At 42.1% G+C, this 18,741-nt stretch overlaps 1 protein-coding gene across 1 annotated transcript in view; it reads left to right on the top strand.

Annotated features, from left to right (window-relative positions):
- The first annotated feature begins 5,447 nt into the window (after positions 1-5,447).
- The window catches only part of LOC132391479 (protocadherin-17-like), a 156,731-nt gene continuing 143,437 nt past the window's right edge, over positions 5,448-18,741 (top strand). Inside the window, 2 exon segments of the mRNA XM_059964737.1 lie at positions 5,448-6,435; positions 6,438-8,944. Coding sequence (XP_059820720.1) covers positions 6,366-6,435; positions 6,438-8,944 — 2,577 coding nt within the window. The 5' untranslated portion in view covers positions 5,448-6,365.

Genomic DNA, 18,741 nt, shown 5'->3' with positions numbered 1-18,741 from the left:
TGAATATAGAATAAGATAACCTCAACTTCTCCAGTTTATCCATTTTACCAGAATTTGTCATTTGGAACTTTTGCAGTAAATATAATAGAGTTCCAAACTTTATCAGTTCCCCTTAATATCACTTCTTAATGTTGTAAATTCCAAAGAATGCAACACCAGTTTCTAATTTTCTAGTAAGTTAATTGTTGGATTCTACGGTGCATTTCATTAACATATTCTCTGTAAGTTGCAGTGTCAGAAATGAGTTTAGGTGTTACATAACCTTCAGCTCCCTATATTTTAGATCCCAGTGTGGAAAGACCACAATTCTACTGGCTTTTTGTATCTGAATGCAGCCTTAAGGTTCAATGATCTATAAAAATGTATGCCTAACTTTCTGTACCTCCATTCCCTCTATTATTATACCAGATAAAAAGTAAAATCCTTCATCCTTTTTTGACCAAATAAGAAAAATCTCTTTTGTGCCTTTTGTGTAATTAATTTGCCAGTTTGATCTATTAACAGATGAAATATATTTCATCTATTTATATTTTTCTAATTTAATGCTTCGATGTTACCATCAATTCTAACTTATTGCATCATTTAAAACTTGAACATATGGCTTTCTTAATAATCAAAAATAAAATTGCTACATTTACAGATGAAACCAAATTAGAAAGGACAGTTAATACCAAGAGAGATTGTGATAAATTTTGATGGGATGTAATTGCATATAATGACTTCAGAATGGGGATTTATTGGCAAATGAAGTTCAACATAGATAAATGTGAAGTGATACATTTTGGCAGTAAAAACTTAGGAGTGTCACATTGCTCTGAAGGTGTGAGTGTGGATGGTGTTAGGGAACAAAGTACAGATATACCAAGTCAGCAAAACCATTTAAAAGAACAAATCAAATTGAGTTTATTCCAAGAGGAAGACAACTAAAAAAAGTTATGCTAAAACTATAATCACACCTGGTTAGACAACACTTAAGATTATTGAATATAGTTCTGGTGGTCATCAAAAAGGATGTAGAAGCACTGGAGAGGAGGGCACAGAAAATATACAAGAATTATACCGAGATATATAAGGGTAAACACAATAGGAAAGGATGAACAGAATGAGTCACTTTGCTCCTGAGAAGAAAAATGAAAAGTAACATAATAGAGGCCTTTAAATTTTTCAAGAGTTTTTATAAAGTGGATCAATAATTATTCCACATGTAGGGAAGAGCACAGTTAAATGCCACAAGTCTAAGACGTCAAAATGGTGAGAACATGTAATTTTCTACATTTTCCACCTATCACCTTCCAGCTGCTTACTTCATCCTCCCTCACCCTCACGCACCCTCCTGGCTTCACCTACCACCTTCTAACTTGTACAACTTCTCTTCCCCCACCTTCTCATTCTGGCTTCTTCCCCCGTCCTTTCCAGCCTTGATGAAGGGACTCGGCCCAAAACATTCACTCTTTATTCATTTCCATAGATGTTGCTTCACATGCTGAGTTCCTTCAGCATTTTGTGTGCATTACTCTGAATTTCCAGCAACTCTTGTGTGCTGCTTGATTTTTGTTATTTTACTTATTTTGATTTGAAAGGGATCTTGTTGAATTTAATTTTGATTTCTTCAGGATGCTGCATCTTTTTCCACTACTTAAAATGTTAATCCAAAGCAGTCTGCAACTTGGTTGCCATTTCTTCATTTTTTTATTGTGAGGGTGGGCTGGAGCAACCTGCCACGGCTTCTTCAATTTCACTTAACAAATGAACAGACTCCACAGCCCCAGGATAACAGGTCTTCTCCAGGTTGTAAACACCCAGCTTAGGTATCACCCATACACTTAGACTGGCAAAATGTGCACAAGTGGATTTTCAGCAGCTGGGGGGGGGGGGGGAACTATAGGCATCTTCTGCCAGTTGCAAGTGGGCATTTCTACATCTTTCTCTCCCACCACTGCCTCAAGCTTCAGTAATATTTAAAGTCAGATCTTCACAACTCACATGTGTGAGCCAGCTCCAGACATCATTTCCTATTACTTCAGTGGAGAGTGATTAATAAAGGAATTCTACCTTTAAGCACTTTTGACAGGTATAGCTCTGCAAGTTCTTGTGATTGTCTGATATTTCAGCACTCCAAATAACACAAGAAAATCATACTCCTTATGATACCCTTTTGCAAGATCCAAATTCCTCATTGCCATACTCTGTATTCCAATTGAGGAGCTTTTACTGAAGTTCAGGGCTGCCAGCAAATGAATATGTTAATGCCATGAAGGCACTACCTAACAAAATATACGACAAGTTATAGACAGTTTGAACTGAATGCACTGCATTTAATTTAGGATACACCATAAACAATGTGGTACCAATGTAATAATCTATTTATTGAATGGTACACAGCAGCCAGAATGTCAGAGTGTGCACCCCACCAAAGGATCTACAGTATATTCCACACAAAATGATGACAAAAAAGTTTGCACTTGTCTTATATATTGCTGCTTGTTGGAAACTTGCTGTCCTGAATCTGTTTTCATTACAAAATTCACAACACTTCAAAAACATTTCACTAGCTGCATAGCAATTGAGAATATATTGATGATGTGAAAACTACTCTACAAATCCAAACAACACACACAAAATGCTGGAGGAACTTAGCAGGCCGGGCAACCTGTATGGAAAAAGGTAAACAATTGACGTTTTGGGCCACGACCCTTCATCAGAGTGGTCTACAAATCCAAGCCATCTTCGTAATTTTTCTATTTCTCCAGAATGTGAATGAGCAGCTAGACCACCAGCACTGAGCCACTGCTGACACAAACCATCAAGCACTGATTCCAAGAGCAGATCCTCCAATGTATGCAGACTGCCACCCATAGCTTCCACTGATAAAATACAATGGGCTTCCAAAAAAATCAACAAGTGCCTTCTGAAAGTATAAGGACCAAAAATTTAGGTTAATTATTGTTAAAAGTAGACATTTCAAAGTAAATGATATAAGATGGTTATTCACCCCAACATAAATGCAGTTGTGCTCTAGAAAATCCTCTCTGCACTTTATTAGATATGATTTCTAAATTTGTAAATTTCCCTAATATGCAGTTGTGGCTCAAGTTCTGTGTTCATCCTTCTCACTACACAGGGAAAACATTTTCTGCTAAACAATGTATTGTATTTATTGGCCACTATCTTGAATATTTGTCCCCAGTTAAAGATTTTTCCACATGTGGAATCATCGTCAGCATACCTACCCTCTAGAACCCCTTTATGTTTTTTTCAGACTTCTGTCAGGTAATATCTCAGTGTTCTCTTGGAAGGTAGAGAGTAGCGACCTGCTCTGTCTTTTCGATTGTTACAGTATTGCCGCTTAATTCCTATATCGCCCTTATAAATCAGGGAACATCAATATTAATGCGCCATTAATTGATTAATTACATCGTTAAAAGCTGTGGAACTTTCACAATGCACGAGCAGCATTAAAATTGCGAAAAAATGAACTTAGCGCACAGTATATTTAGTTTCTTTTCTGACACTAGAAATCCCCTGACCGCGAATTCCTGCAGAAATTGTAAATTCTAAAAGACAAAACATTTGAATTTATGATAAATTTCTGGCGGGAATATGTGTGTTTTTAATCTTTGTTGTGGCATGTTTTGTTAATGTTTTCAAAGAATATGTGGAATTTCGAAACTCTGAGTTCTACAAGTTAAACTAAACTTTGCGATAACACGCTGGCTAGATGAGTTAGTTTGTAAAACAATCAACTCTCACTTCGATAGTCAACAAGAGGCATCCAAAACAAACTGACCAAAAATCCACCAACCGCTCACGGTTGTTTGTTATTCTCTACGTAATATACTCAAGGTGTGATGTTTCCTTGTAATATCTGTGAAATAAAATTCAAGATCTCAGCAGTTCGAATGACAAAGGGCAATAGTCGTTCTGTTCAAACTACTGTGCAATTTAATTATGGTTGATTTGTCGCTCTCCACTATACGTTCCAACTGCGAAAGTAAAATCTGTCACCAGGAACGTGATGAAATTGATGCCCTGAAGTACGCATACCACGAAAATTGCTTCATCGCTTATTGCCTTGTATCACGTCTGCAAATATTTTCAGATCTCGTCTCATTCACCAAGTTAAATCAGCCGAACACAACATTGCAATTTCTTTATTCCCGAAAATGCTACGGCTGTTTCGGCTGGTTAAAAGTTGATTTGTTTTATATTAGGGCCGCGCGATCGTTTGTGAAAATGCAGTTCTTTTTGCAGATGTAGTTCTTTAGCTTCAGTACCCAGATACCGGATTAATTGCACAACCCGCCTAAGGTATTGCGGTTTTAATATTAAAATCTAAGTAGAATACCGTTAGTTATTGACAGCTGGAAGTATACTTTTTTGGTTGCTTAAAGCGTTTGCAAAGGATTATAGATGATATCCATCACCGTCTATTTTTAGGATAACTCTTGTGATTGCATATTCTTTTTGAATTCGCGAGCTCGCTATGAAGATCTAGCATAGACTACTAAACTTCTCGAGTACTCGCAGACCTTTTATTGAAACAATTTTTCGAGCTTAGGTTAATGCAAATGTTAGTCATTTACACTCAGCAGGCCAAACTGTAAATTTCCACCCGAACATAAAACTTTTCCAATCGATTAAGAACAAAGCAAAACTGCTTTAAATAGTAATAGCTACGTCCAGCATCAATAGTAACTTGGCCGTTAAAGCACGTACAAGAACGATGATAAATGAGACATTTACTTTTCCCATTGTCATCTCTCCCCCGGTCCGCACTCGGATAACATTCTCCTACCTTGTTTACATCATTACTACATATCTGCGGATTATTTAAAGGAAAACAAATTGTAGCAAGATTTTGCCCCGTGACAATCATTTAAAGGAAAATATTTTCTAGTTAAATTGTATCCATTCCTCGCTCCCCCCCACCCCCCAGCCGTCAGCATTGACGCACACTAAACGCTGTTGGGAGTTAGCATTCACACGTTACATCCAATTCTGTTGTCGCTACCTAAAAGCTGTGCTGTCAGCCTTCAAATTACTTCTTGTCACTAATATTTCCGATGGAAAATAAATGAAAATAAAAGTTCTGGTAACAGTTTTGTTTTATCTTCAATCATACGCAACCGGAGACCGATTCATTCATAAAGAATTGCGGGTGAAATTACAAGAGTACGTGCCCAGGCTCCCCCAGCGAGCACCGGGACCGCGCAATGCAAGCTCGCTCCCTGGCGGACACCTCCATCACCCCCCTCCCAATCCCAGTTCATCGTTCCTTACTTCCCACCGTCAACCGCTCGGCTCCGACGCCAGACTTCCCCGCTCCATTGGCCGAACCTGGAGTGATCGGATTGGGCGGTGCCAAAGGACGCGGACACTCCATTGGCCGGAGAAGCTTTGGGTTTTGTGAGCGCTCTATGTTTTAACGAAGCGCGCAGAAGGAGGAGGCAGAGACCCGGAGCGTGTCGGCGAGAGGTTCATACCCAAAATCCGCCTATCGACTGCAAGCAACACAAAGAGCAACCAACAAAAATTCAACTCCCTCCCAAAAAAAGCAACTGCACACACCAAAAAAAAAGCAGAGGCAAAGAGCGCATCCAAGCCTCTGAGTGTCACCCACATCCCGCTCTCTTGCAGAACAAGCCGGACTCAAGACTGTTGCTCATCGCGAGTGGGAAGAATTAACAGGGAAAGTAGCGTGCGTGTGTGTGTCACCGAAAGCTTTGGCTGCTGCAGATAGCAAGAGACTGGTTTGATTCATTTTGCCTTCACTAAGTGTCACTAAAGGTTTGTGTTTCTACCGACCGTGTGATGGGGGACTTTCATGGAAAAGCGAGACGTGCCAGTGAGAGCTTTCAGATTTAAAACTGCTTCTGCTCGAGTGTGTCGAAGAAATTCAGTCAATTTTATTTGCTGCCTCGTCCGAGTCACTGACAGCAGCTGTGGCCGCTTTTTTGAGTGGAGATAGGCGCGCACACACAGAGACAGATATTCATCCAGTCGGTGTGAGTGTGTGTGTGTGTGCAGCATGCAAAATTTTCGGCAGCTGCATCTCATGAAATTGGAAGAAACAGACCGCAAGCCTTGAAACTGGTACATCGGCTGCGCCGCATTTTGCAAGCGCTTGGATTTCACTTGGGAGAAGGACGCCAGATTTCGCATCTTCACCGAGGTAGTTCTTACCAACCGTGCAAAAGGTTTGAGTGGTTTGGGGAATAGGGGGAGTAAGTAATTGGCAGAATCGCTGTTTTCCGAATCCACCCCCACCCTCAATAAGGATTTACAACGCAAGATGGTGACGAGAGACTTTTTCTTTTGTCGTCAAACTCAGTAAGGTTTGGAAATGATTATTGTAAGATGCATCGATGCTTTCACACCGCTGCCGGTTCGTCTGTTTTCCAAGCTGTAAATCAACAGGTTTAACACCAACAAAAAGAAGGGAGAGGGAAAGAAAAAACAAGCGCTGGGAATGTACCTGCAGGTTCTGATTCTCCTGTTACTCTGGACTAGCGTTCTGACCTTGAAGAATTTGAAATATACGATCCTGGAAGAGCAGGGACCCGGGACGGTAATCGGCAACATCGCGAAAGATGCTCGCCTGGCGACGAGTGCCGAGCCGAGGAAGCCTAACTTTCGGGTTTTGGAAAATTCCGCCCCCCATTTGCTGGATGTGGACCGGGAGAGCGGATTACTTTATACCAAGCAGCGCATCGACCGGGAGACCGTCTGCAAACGGACTGCCAAGTGCGTGGTGTCGCTGGAAGTCTTTGCCAACGACAAGGAACTGTGCATGATTAAAGTGGAGATCCTGGACATCAATGACAATGCGCCAAGTTTCTCCACCGAGCAGATCGATGTCGAGATCCCCGAGAACGCGGCGCCGGGGACGCGCATCCCCCTGACAAGCGCGCACGACCCCGACACCGGACAGTTTGGCCTGCAGACCTACCAGCTGAGCAGTCCGAGCCGGCTTTTCGGTCTGGAGGTGAAGTCGCGGGGCGACGGCACCAAGTTCCCCGAGCTGATTATCCAGAGACCGCTGGATCGGGAGCAGCAGCCGAGACACGAGCTGCTGGTGACGGCGCTGGACGGCGGCGAGCCGCCCAAGTCGAGCGCGGTGCGCCTGCGGGTCGAGGTGGTGGACACCAACGACAACAGCCCGGCCTTCGCCGAGCCCAGCCTGAGCGTGGAGGTGGCGGAGAACACGCCGGCTGGCACCTTCCTCATCGACGTGAACGCCACGGACCCGGACCAGGGCACCAACGGCGAGGTCGTCTACTCTTTCAGCCCGTACGCCAGCGAGCGCATCGGACAGCTCTTCTCCATCGAGCCCCGCTCCGGGGTCATCCGCTTGCGCGCCGCTCTCGACTACGAGGAGAGCAGCATCTACGACATCGACGTGCAGGCCAAGGACCTGGGGCCGAACTCCATCCCAGCCCACTGCAAGGTGTCGGTGCGGGTGCTCGACGTGAACGACAACGCGCCCACCCTCAGCCTGGTGTCCGTGCACCAGGGCCCGGTGAGCGAGGCCGCGCCGCCCGGCACCGTGCTCGCTTTGGTCAAGGCCACCGACCGCGACTCGGGTCGCAACGGGCAGCTGCAGTGCCGGGTCCTGGGCAACGGGCCCTTCCGCCTGGAGGAGAACTACGACAACTTCTACACGGTGCTGAGCGAGCGGCCCTTCGACCGCGAAGCCGCCGACGAATACAACCTGACCATCGTGGCCCGCGACAACGGCTCGCCGCCGCTCAACGCCAGCCGCTCGTTCACGGTACGTGTGGCCGACGAGAACGACAACGCGCCGCGCTTCACCAAGCCCGTGTATGTGCTGCAGGTGCCCGAGAACAACATTCCCGGCGAGTACCTGGGCTCGGTGCTGGCGCACGATCCCGACCTCGGCCCGAATGGCACGGTGGCCTACTCCATCCTGCCCGCGCGAGTGGCCGACGTCTCAGTCTACACCTTCGTGTCGGTCAACCCGTCCAAAGGGGCCATCTACGCGCTGCGCTCCTTCAACTACGAGCAGACCAAGGCCTTCGAGTTCAAGGTGCTGGCCAAAGACTCGGGCTCGCCGCCGCTCTCCACCAACTGCACGGTGCGGGTCACCGTGCTCGACGTGAACGACAACGCGCCGGTCATCGTGATGCCCGCGCTGCACAACGACACGGCCGAGGTGCAGGTGCCGCGCAACGCCGGCCTCGGCTACCTGGTGGCCACCGTGCGCGCCGTCGACAGCGACCACGGCGACAGCGGCCGCCTTTCCTACCAGATCGCCGAGGGCAACGAGCAGCACCTGTTCGACATGGACGCGGCGAGCGGCGAGCTGCGCACCGCCAGGCCGCTGTGGTCGCAGGGCGCCGCCGCCGCCGAGCTGGTGGTCAAGGTGTCGGACCACGGCAAGCCGCCGCTCTCGGCCGTGGCGCGCCTGCTGATCGTGGCGTACGCGGGCGCGGCGCCGAAGGACGAGCAGCAGCGGGTGCCGCAGGAGGAGGGTCACTGGGACATGTCGCTGCCCCTCATCGTCACCCTTAGCTCCATTTCGGTCATCCTGCTGACCTCCATGGTCACCATCGCCGTCAAGTGCAGGAGGGAGAACAAGGAGATCCGGACCTACAACTGCAGGATCGCCGAGTACTCGCACCCGCACCTGGGCAAGGGTGGCAAGAAGAAGAAGATCAACAAGAACGACATTATGTTGGTCCAGAGCGAGGTGGAAGAGAGGGATGTCATGAACGTGGTGAGCAGCCCCTCCCTGGCCTCTTCTCCCGTTTATTTCGATTACCAGACGCGCCTGCCACTCAGCTCCCCCCGCTCAGAAGTCATGTACTTGAAGCCCAGCTCTAACAAGCTCACCGTCCCCCAGGGCCATGGGGTCTGTCACACTTTCTCCGGACAGGGCTCAAATCCAGCCGAAGTGACCTCGGCGAGAATGTCACTGATTCAGGTAAAGCAAATTCGCAAGCACACGCGCCCAAACACTGTCTTGTTATTGATCTCAACTAGTACCTGTTGCTTTCAGAAAGTTGTTGACCACTTAGTGCTTGGTGTCACAACGAGTTTTGGCCAATGTGCCCCGTGTACATAATATCTATGATAAGTCAATATTTCTATTATAGAATGTGTTCCTTCCTGTGAAATGCATTGACTCCGTTATTGATCCGCATAGACGAGAGATCAATGACTAATATCAGCCACTATAGCATATGTACTTGATAAAGGCCGTTATAAGGCGTCCATAAAAGCACCAGTTGAACTTTTAACAGGGATCGAGAAATTGTTTGCTTTTCTTCTTCCTTTTTTTAAAAGATCAATGCTTTCTCACCAGATTATTCAGATTTAACCTTAATCAACAAGGCATACTTCCACAAACCTGTTTGAAATTCATTTTTTATATTTATTAGTTGGCTTCAAATCACATCGGTATTTGAAAGAAATATATCGGTAGTTGTTCAATTTAATGGATCTGGAAGACATAATGGTTTCACTGAAAGAATGAGGGGTAATAATATCAAATGATAGATGCATACATTTTATAAGTGCTCGTTGATATGCCAATGATTTCTTTAGAGATAATTTTATTAACATTAGAGGTATTCGTTATCATTAAAATAACAGTTTTATTTTTCTAACACCATTAGCATTCAGCTTTAATATTTAAACTATGGCTTCTAGTGAAGAAATTATGCTTGATTATCACAACATAGCTCTTAATTGGTAAGAGAAACACTTGAACATTGAGAAAACATGCCCAGACTTGTGACTTTTGGGGCATTGAAGTTAATTTAGTTTTATAACAGTAAGAAAGTCCATTTTTGGAAGAAAAAAAATCTAAATTTCTGTAGTATGGTGTATTGTTAATAATTGGCAAGCTAGTTAGCCGTTAAGAATAGTTGGAAGTCAGTCTAATTGGTGTGAGACTGAAATCACATTTAGGACAGACCCCATAAGTGCAGCAGTTCTATCTAAATTACGTAACTCATTTTCAGTGTTTTTTTTGTCAACTGATAATATAAATTTAGGTTGCAGTAACATTGGCTCTATCATTAGGTGAGCTACAGTCATGTGGATATGGTAATTTGATGCAAATGACCCATCTTAAGTTGAGCGTCTTTTAAAATTATCTTTTGGAACAATGAGATGAATAAGAATAAATCAGTCTAATTCTTTGAAATGATCGTTTAGGAACATTATTCTTCAATTGTAAAATGCCTTCTCTAAATCAATTCTTACCATCACTGAAGTACCTGTTCACTATTGCTTACTAGCTTATGTGTTTTCATCATCGCAATATTTAAAATAACAGTATAAATCATTATTAATTGAATATAGTCACATATAGAGTCTTTGTACCGTTTGTCCAATAAGTATATACAATAAAATTGTACTTACACCCTTTCTTAGAACAGAGACAAATGTAAATTCATGAACTTCATCCTTAGCTGATTAAAGCATTTGGAGAGTTCATGATCAAATTGGATTTTTTTTTAAGTATTTTTATCTCGCAGTGATAATTCAATTTGTTACCTTATGATTGCCCACACCATTTTTAAAGTGAATAATAAAGGCATAACTCATGTCAAAATATAGCCAGTACAAACTGAATAAGTGTTTTTTTAAATTTTACTACTCACAAAGATGATTTGTGGAAGGCTTCTATAAGGGTCATCGAAAGTGGCAATTCACTTTCTTAGTGTATCTTGAAAGCGCATGTATTGCAGAAAGAATTATATTTGGCCTTTTCACAATATTTGCCAAAGAAGTTTGCAACCAATAAACAACTAGAAAAGTACTTGCTGTTGTAATGTGGGAAATGTGACAACCAGTCACATCTAATAATCCCATCAAATAATAAGATTTTTAAAAAGTTAGATAATGTGTATTAGTACTGTTTTTAGAAAAATAAAATTTTCCTGTAGATCAAGAAAAATTATACAGAACATTTTTGAAATATTGTCAGGAAATCTTTTACATCCATTGAGAGGGCAGATGGATCTTGAGTTTAGTATCTCATCTAGAATTACACTAATGTTGTAGTTTGGCTTTGAAGTGTGACTCAACTTACAAACTTCTGATCCAAGAGTGGGCGCAGCCACAGATGAAACTGGGTTTACTTGTTTTGCTGACAGAATAAACATCAACAACTGTTAACCTTTGTTATTCACAGAAATTTATTGGTTAGCTAGCTACGATTCTGCCTCCCTTCATCCCTAAAGATGTATATATCCACCAAGCACTTCTTATAAAAATAACTTGCATTTATAGCGTTCATAACATTCTCAGGACATGACAAAGTACCTCATCGTGAGGGAAGTACTGTTTGAACTGTGGTCACTGTTCTTTTATAGAGAAAGCTGCAGCAAATTTACACACGTCAGAATCACATAAGTATCAATATTATAGCATTCACATGATAAAATAATAACCAGTAATCTAGAAAGTATAAACTTCTCAAAAAAGCTGGAAATTTACCTAGCTGCTTCAAAATAAGTACTACGCGACCACCTACTCAAGGGGATAGGTGCAGAATATTATCACGACCGACAGTTATAGCCAGTTAGTAAGCATGGCAGATTGTAGCACCCTTCAGTATTTGGTTGTTGCAAAGCAAAATGATCAAAGGAGTTTCAACCACCTATGTAAATTTCTTACTTTTATCATTATTTTTCGATAAGCCTATAGTCACGCAAAGTGAAATTCTGCCAGACTAACATCTTGTTTCTGCTATATATTTAATATGCTCAGAGATAACCAGAACAGTAAATCTTGTCAGGATTCATTAGTAACATTTTCAGTGTAGGTACATTTATAGAGACAGTTTAACGGGCATCATGGTTCCTTACTATAACTTTTACAAAAATATTTCAGCAGCTCGTCCACTTTCAGGTGCAGATGCCTGCTAAGAAGAAAATGGATGCACTATCCCCTTCAATCAGAAAATAGGCATTGGTTGCAAAGTCTAGTTATTTTCTTCTCAATATAATTGACAAAATTGGAAACACAGAAAGGAAAACTCTTAAATCGTGTAAATTGATAGTTGATAAATAAGCATTGAAATAAGTTCAGCATTGTTTATTGAATTTTATATCACATTTAACAATATTTTCATTCCATGTTTAACATTTTTAAGTAAGGCTCAATTTGCAGTATAACATTCGATCACAATTCCTTTATTTGATCGCAGTCTTTAATGTGGCAATGTAGTGTATCTGTTTTTACCTTATATACTATGCAGATGAAAAAATCATGTAACTGAACATGGGATATTAGTTTTTAAATGTCAAAAACGTAGCATACACAGCACTGATACAGGCCTTCAGCCCATCTAGTGATATAGCACAATTCTGATTTCCACCACTTGGCCTTGATGATTCAGGTGCTTGTCAAGATTCTTTTTAAGTGTTGTGACCATCTCTGTCTCAGTCATACTTTTGGGAATACATTCATATTCCAAACACCCTCTGGCTGAAAAAACTCTTTTCTCTTAGCAAAATTCTCTGTAGAGTCTCCATGCAATCACACCCTTCCGAGTGTGCTGACTAGAACTGCAGCCAGTATTCCAGCTATGGTCTAACCAATGTTTTATATGGTTCTAAGTAACCCCATACCTTACGTTCTTTGTCCTGGATAATGAAAGCAAGTATGTCAGATGGCTTCTTAACGAGATTACCAATCTGCACTGGCACTTTCAGAGATCCTTTGACTTGAGTGCTGAGGTCTCTGTGTTCCGCAGTATTCCTACAGCTATGCTATTAATCGTGTATATCCGAGCCATATCAATCCTTCCAATACTCACACCTCTCACTTATTAGGATTAACTCCCATCTACTATTGCATAGCACATTTTCCCAATTTGTCAATATAATTTGATAACCAATGATTATCCTATCCTTCATCAAGAACATTACCAATTATTCTGTCAACTGTGAAATAACTAACAATTTTTCCACATTCACATCCAAATTGTTAATATGCATATTAAACAGTAAGGGCCCCACCAGCACTGATCCTTGTGATCCATAGAAACATAGAAAATAGGTGCAGGAGTAGGCCATTCGGCACTTTGAGCCTGCACCGCCATTCAGTATGATCATGGCTGATCATTCAACTCAGAACCCTGTACCTGCTTTCTCTCCATACCCCCTGATCCCTTTAGCCACAAGGGCCATATCTAACTTCCTCTTAAATATAGCCAATGAACCGGCCTCAACTGTTTCCTGTGGCAGAGAATTCCACAGATTCACCACTCTCTGTGTGAAGAAGTTTTTCCTCATCTCAGTCCTAAAAGGCTTCCCCTTTATCCTTAAACTGTGACCCTTCGTTCTGAACTTCCCCAACATCATAAACAATCTTCCTCCATCTAGCCTGTCCAATCCCTTTAGAATTTTATACGTTTCAATAAGATCCCCCCTCAATCTTCTAAATTCCAGTGAGTATAAGCCTAGTCGATCCAGTTCTTCTTCATATGAAGTCCTGCCATCCCAGGAATCAATCTGGTGAACCTTATCTGTACTCCCTCTATGGCAAGAATGCCTTTCCTCAGATTAGGGGACCAAAACTGCTCACAATATTCTAGGTGCGGTCTCACCAAGGCCTTGTACAACTGCAGTAGAACCTCCCTGCTCCTGTACTCAAATCCTTTTGCTATGAATGCCAACACACCATTTGCCTTTTTCACCTCCTGCTGTACCTGCATGCCCACCTTCAATGACTAGTGTACAATGACACCCAGTTCTCATTGCATCTCCCCTTTTCCTATTCGGCCACTGTTCAGATAATAATCTGTTTTCCTGTTCTTGCAACCAAAGTGGATAACCTCACATTTATCCACATTAAATTGCATCTGCCATGAATTTGCCCACTCACCTAACCTATCCAAATCACCCTGCATCCTCTTAGCATCCTCCTCACAGTTAACACCGCCACCCAGCTTCGTGTCATCCGCAAACTTGGAGATGCTGCATTTAATTCCCTTGTCTAAATCATTAATATATATTGTAAACAACTGGGGTCCCAGCACTGAGCCTTGCGGTACCCCACTAGTCACTGCCTGCCATTCTGAAAAGGTCATAATTCATGATTGGTCATAGGCTTGCAATCGCAAAAACGGTCTTCCACCTTCACCTTCTGCCTTCTATTTCCTAACCTGTCATGGATCCAATGTGCTGACTTGCCGTAGATCCATGATGTCTAACCTTTCTGGGTAGTCTGCTCAAAAGTTAGAGCTCATGGGAGCCACAGCAAGTAAAACTGTGCCACCTGACTTTTACAAAGTCAGGTGGCACAGTTGTGCAGTGAATAAAGCTGCTTCCTCATAGCTCCACTAATCTGGGTTCAATTCTTATTACACATGCTCTCTGTGACCATATGATTTTCCTCTGCTGCTCTAGTTTCCTGTGATAAAGAGGTATGTGTTGGCAAGTTAACTGGCCATTGCAAATTGCCTGTAGAATCTGGGGAAGTTGCTCAGAATTTAGAGATAAAAGGTAGAAGGAAAATTAATGATGAAGTAATTGCTCTGATCCAGCATGGATTTGATAGTTTGAAAGGTTGGAGGTGTTGGGGATAGTGTGGAGTGCTGTCAGAGATTACAGCGGGATATTGATAGGATGCAAAACTTGGCTGAGAAGTGGCAGATGGAGTTCAACCCAGATAAGTGTGAAGTGGTTCATTTTGCTAGGTCAAATATGATGGCAGAATATAGTATTAATGGTAAGACTCTTGGCAGTGTGGAGGATCAGAGGGATTTTGGGGTCTGAGTCCATAGGATGCTCACAAGCAGCTGCGCAGGTTGACTCTGTGGTTAAGAAGGCATCGGTGTATTGGCCTTCACCAATCATGGAATTGAACTTAGGAGCCGAGAGGTAATGATGCAGCTATATAGGCCCTGGCCAGACCCCACTTGGAGTACTGTGCTCAGTTCTGGTTGCCACAGTACAGGAAGGATGTGGAAGCCATAGAAAGGGTGCAGAGGAGATTTTCAAGGATGTTGCCTGGATTGGGGAACATGCCTTATGAGAATAGGTTGAGTGAGCTCGGCCTTTCCTCTTTGGAGCAACAGACGATGAGAGGTGACCTGATAGATGATAAGATGATGAGAGGCATTGATCATGTGGATAGTCAGAGGCTTTTTCCTGGGGCTGAAATGGTTGCCAAAAGAGGACACAGATTTAAGGTGCTGGGGAATAGGTACAGAGGAGATGTCAGGAGTAAGTTTTTTTACTCAGAGAGTGGTGAATTCATGGAATGAGCTGCCAGCAATGGTGGTGGAGGCGGATGTGATAGGGTCTTTTAAGAGACTTTTAGATAGGTACATGGCGCTTAGTAAAATAGAGGGCTATAGACAAGCCTAGTAATTTCTAAGGTAGGGACATTATCAGCACAACTTTATGGGCTGAAAGGCCTGTATTGTGCTGTAGATTTTCTATGTTTCTACATGTTTGGAAATATGACGCGTGTAACTGGTCTATATACTGTATTTACTTTTTTGAAAAATTGAATCAGAATTACCTCTTAACAAATTAATACTGACTAACACTGATCAATCCATGCCTTTCCACCAAATGTGTTGTACACCACTCATTTTATACATCACCAGGCTCTGATAAAAACTGAAAACTGTTGGTGTGCAAGAGTCTCTTCACTTGCCTGTTCAGGCAATCTAGAATCTATTTCAGCTGGCTGTGGGTATTAGGCACCTTTAATCACAGGAAGGGTTGAAATACAGTGCCTCATAAAAATATTCAGAGCCCAACCCTTTGTTCACTTAAGTAAGTATTACAATCAGGGATTTTGATCAATCTAACTGAGAATTTTTATTTGTGAATCACACGCTCCTTTTTTTCACAGTAGAGCCAAAATAAAACAGGGAAAATTATAAAGCATGGAAAACTGAAAATTCAAACACTGAAATATCATTAGTTCAGAAGTATTCATCCCCCTTTGCTCAGTACTTAGTTGAACCACCTTTCGCAGCTATTACATAAGTCTGTGTTATTTTTGCACAACATGTTGGAGCATGATTTCGTTATTCCTCCTTGCTGTGCCGGGTTAGTTGGGGAGCGGCACTGGACATAATCTTGAGGTCTTGCCAGAGATGTTCGATCAGGTTAAGGTCAAGACTCTGACTGGGCCACTCAAGGACATCAATTTCTTCATTTGAAGCCACTCCACGATTGCTCTGGCTGTGTGCTTTGGGTCATTGTCCTTCTGATTGATGAACTTCCTTCCCAGGTTCAGCTTTGTGGCAGAGGCTAGCAGGCTTTTATCCAGGATCTCTCTGTATTAAGCAGCATTCATCTTCCCATTGACCTTTGAACTATCAATCCCAACCGTATTTCCAGTCCCTTCTGTTGAAAAGCTTCCCCATAGCACGATGCTACCTCCACCATACTTTATAATAGGGATGGTGTAACATGGCTGATACTTAGAATTAGATTCACACCTCACATACTGCTTACTGTTGAGATCAAAATGTTCCAATTTACTCTCTTCTGATGACAAGAACTACTTCCACATTTTTACAGTATCTTCTAAGTCAGGGGTTCCCAACCTGAGGTCCTTTGACCCCTTGATTAATGGTAGAGGTCTATGACATAAAAAAAGATAGGGAACCCCTGTTCTAATTAGTGCTTTACAAAGTCTTTACAGGCAAGGATATGCTTATTTTCAGCCAGGGCTTCTTTCTTGCTACTCTTCTATAAACACCCTTTTTGTGCAACCATGAACTTCATCTCCACTTGTAGCAGCTGAATTCTGCGGCTCACTCAAATATCTGTTGGCACAATGGTAGCCTCTCTTACAAGTGCCATTCTTCCAAGATATATTTGCCCTTTGAAATGGACTTGTACCCTTCTCCAGATTTGTACTTCTCTATTATCATTTTCACGACTTGTCTTGAATGCTTTTTTAATCTTCATTTTGGTTTGATCTGTTAAAAATTTACCATATTGTTGGCCCTTACAGAGAGGGGGTGTTTTTTCAGGTGATCCTCCAATTTTTTACATCAACAAATTGGGGGAATTGGTTAAGTAATAGAGTGTATTGCACCTCAGGAAAGTTAGTATAATAATTACAAAGGGATTTAATATATTTTCAGCCTCACAATTTTGGTTTTTAATTTTTAGTACATTGTTGACTGGTTTTGGAATTTTTCTGTTGATTTGACATGATGTATAATGTTATTAGTTCAAAAAAATCCTACTTCGGTATATTTTAAATTTATAAAATGAGACTGTAAAGTTTGAAAATAGCTATGGGGGCTGAATACTTTTTCAAGGTACTGTACCTCCTTTTTAATGGTAATTTTCGTAGTATTTCATTGTTCGTTCATTTCATACAATTTGTTTACAATGTTGAGTTGCCAGTCTGTTCTGCTTTCAACCATGCCTCTGAAAGCACACCAACACTACCATAATCTGGATTCTAGCTAGACATCCCACGGATACATTTATTTCTACCATTTGCAGACAAAAAAAAAGGTTTTCAATGGGATATACTCTGAAGTTTCCATGACTACTTCCCCATCGCTCTTTTTCTGCCTAGTAGCCACCCATTTCTTTTTTGAACTCGTTAAGCTGCAGGGAGACCAGCTCGCTAAAGCATAATATCGGTGTAACTCTTAGCCTTTCAGATGCATAGTAGTACCTTCAGTTGTTTCTTAAGCTCCAAGATCTGTTACTCAAGCTGATCAGTCTTGAAGCACTTCTTGCAGACTTGATTATCTGAAGCATAACAAGTATCTCAGATGTCCCACGTGCTAGAAGTTGCACAACACATGGAACTAAACTTCTCCGCTGTACTTTTAATTTAGAAAAGGCAATTAAAATGTAATCTAACCACCACATGATCTCCAGCCTAAGGTGGATGATTGACCTTGTGTAATTGAATCATACAGCATCATTGAGGACAAATGGCCTAAACTAGCTGGTTTTTTGTAGTGTTCCATTAATAGATATGTTTAGAACTTCAATTTGATTGGGGTATTTAAGATGTTAGAAATATTTTATAGCATCATTACAGAGAAAGCATTTACTTTTGTGGGTAAGTCAAGCGAACTTATCTATAAAACTGAAGCTTGGCTATCAATGAAGCCAAATCAAGAAATCATCGCCATCATTATGTGCCGAGTCGTATGATGTGGGCGATCATGGCCTCCATGATAATGATTGTATTTGCTAAATTTTCCTACAGAAGTGGTTTGCCATTGCCTCCTTCTAGGCAGTGTGACAAGACGGGCTCCCGCAAACATTATCAATACTTTTCAGAGATTGCCTACCTGGCGTCAGTGGTCGCATAACTAGGACCTGTGATTGTGCACCAGCTGCTCATACGACCATCCACCACCTGCTCCCATGGCTTCACGTGACCCTGATCAGGGGCTAAGCAGGTGCTATATCTTGCCCCAGGGTGACCTGCAGCCTAGCGGAGGGAAGGAGCACCTTACACCTCCTTTGATAAAAATGTATCTCCACCCTGCCACCCAAGAATCAAGAAAACCCTCCTTAAAAAAGAGAGTTAATGTCTGGAATGCTTTCCTTAATAGATTATGTATTTTAGAGCACTAAGAAGTTTCAAGACTGATACTCCAATAAACAATTCAATCAATGAAGATTGAACAAAATAGGTAAATAGTAAACACAGGCCAACATTGTTAATGACCAGTTAAGATTAGCTAATGATCTAGTGACCAAGTATGTTTGTAGAGATAAATCAACTATTTCTGTTCACATTAATGAAAGTTCT

The sequence above is a fragment of the Hypanus sabinus genome, chromosome 3, assembly GCF_030144855.1.
Source record: "Hypanus sabinus isolate sHypSab1 chromosome 3, sHypSab1.hap1, whole genome shotgun sequence".
In the NCBI taxonomy this organism is placed as follows: Eukaryota; Metazoa; Chordata; class Chondrichthyes; order Myliobatiformes; family Dasyatidae; genus Hypanus; species Hypanus sabinus.
This window is presented reverse-complemented; position numbering and strand designations above follow the sequence as displayed.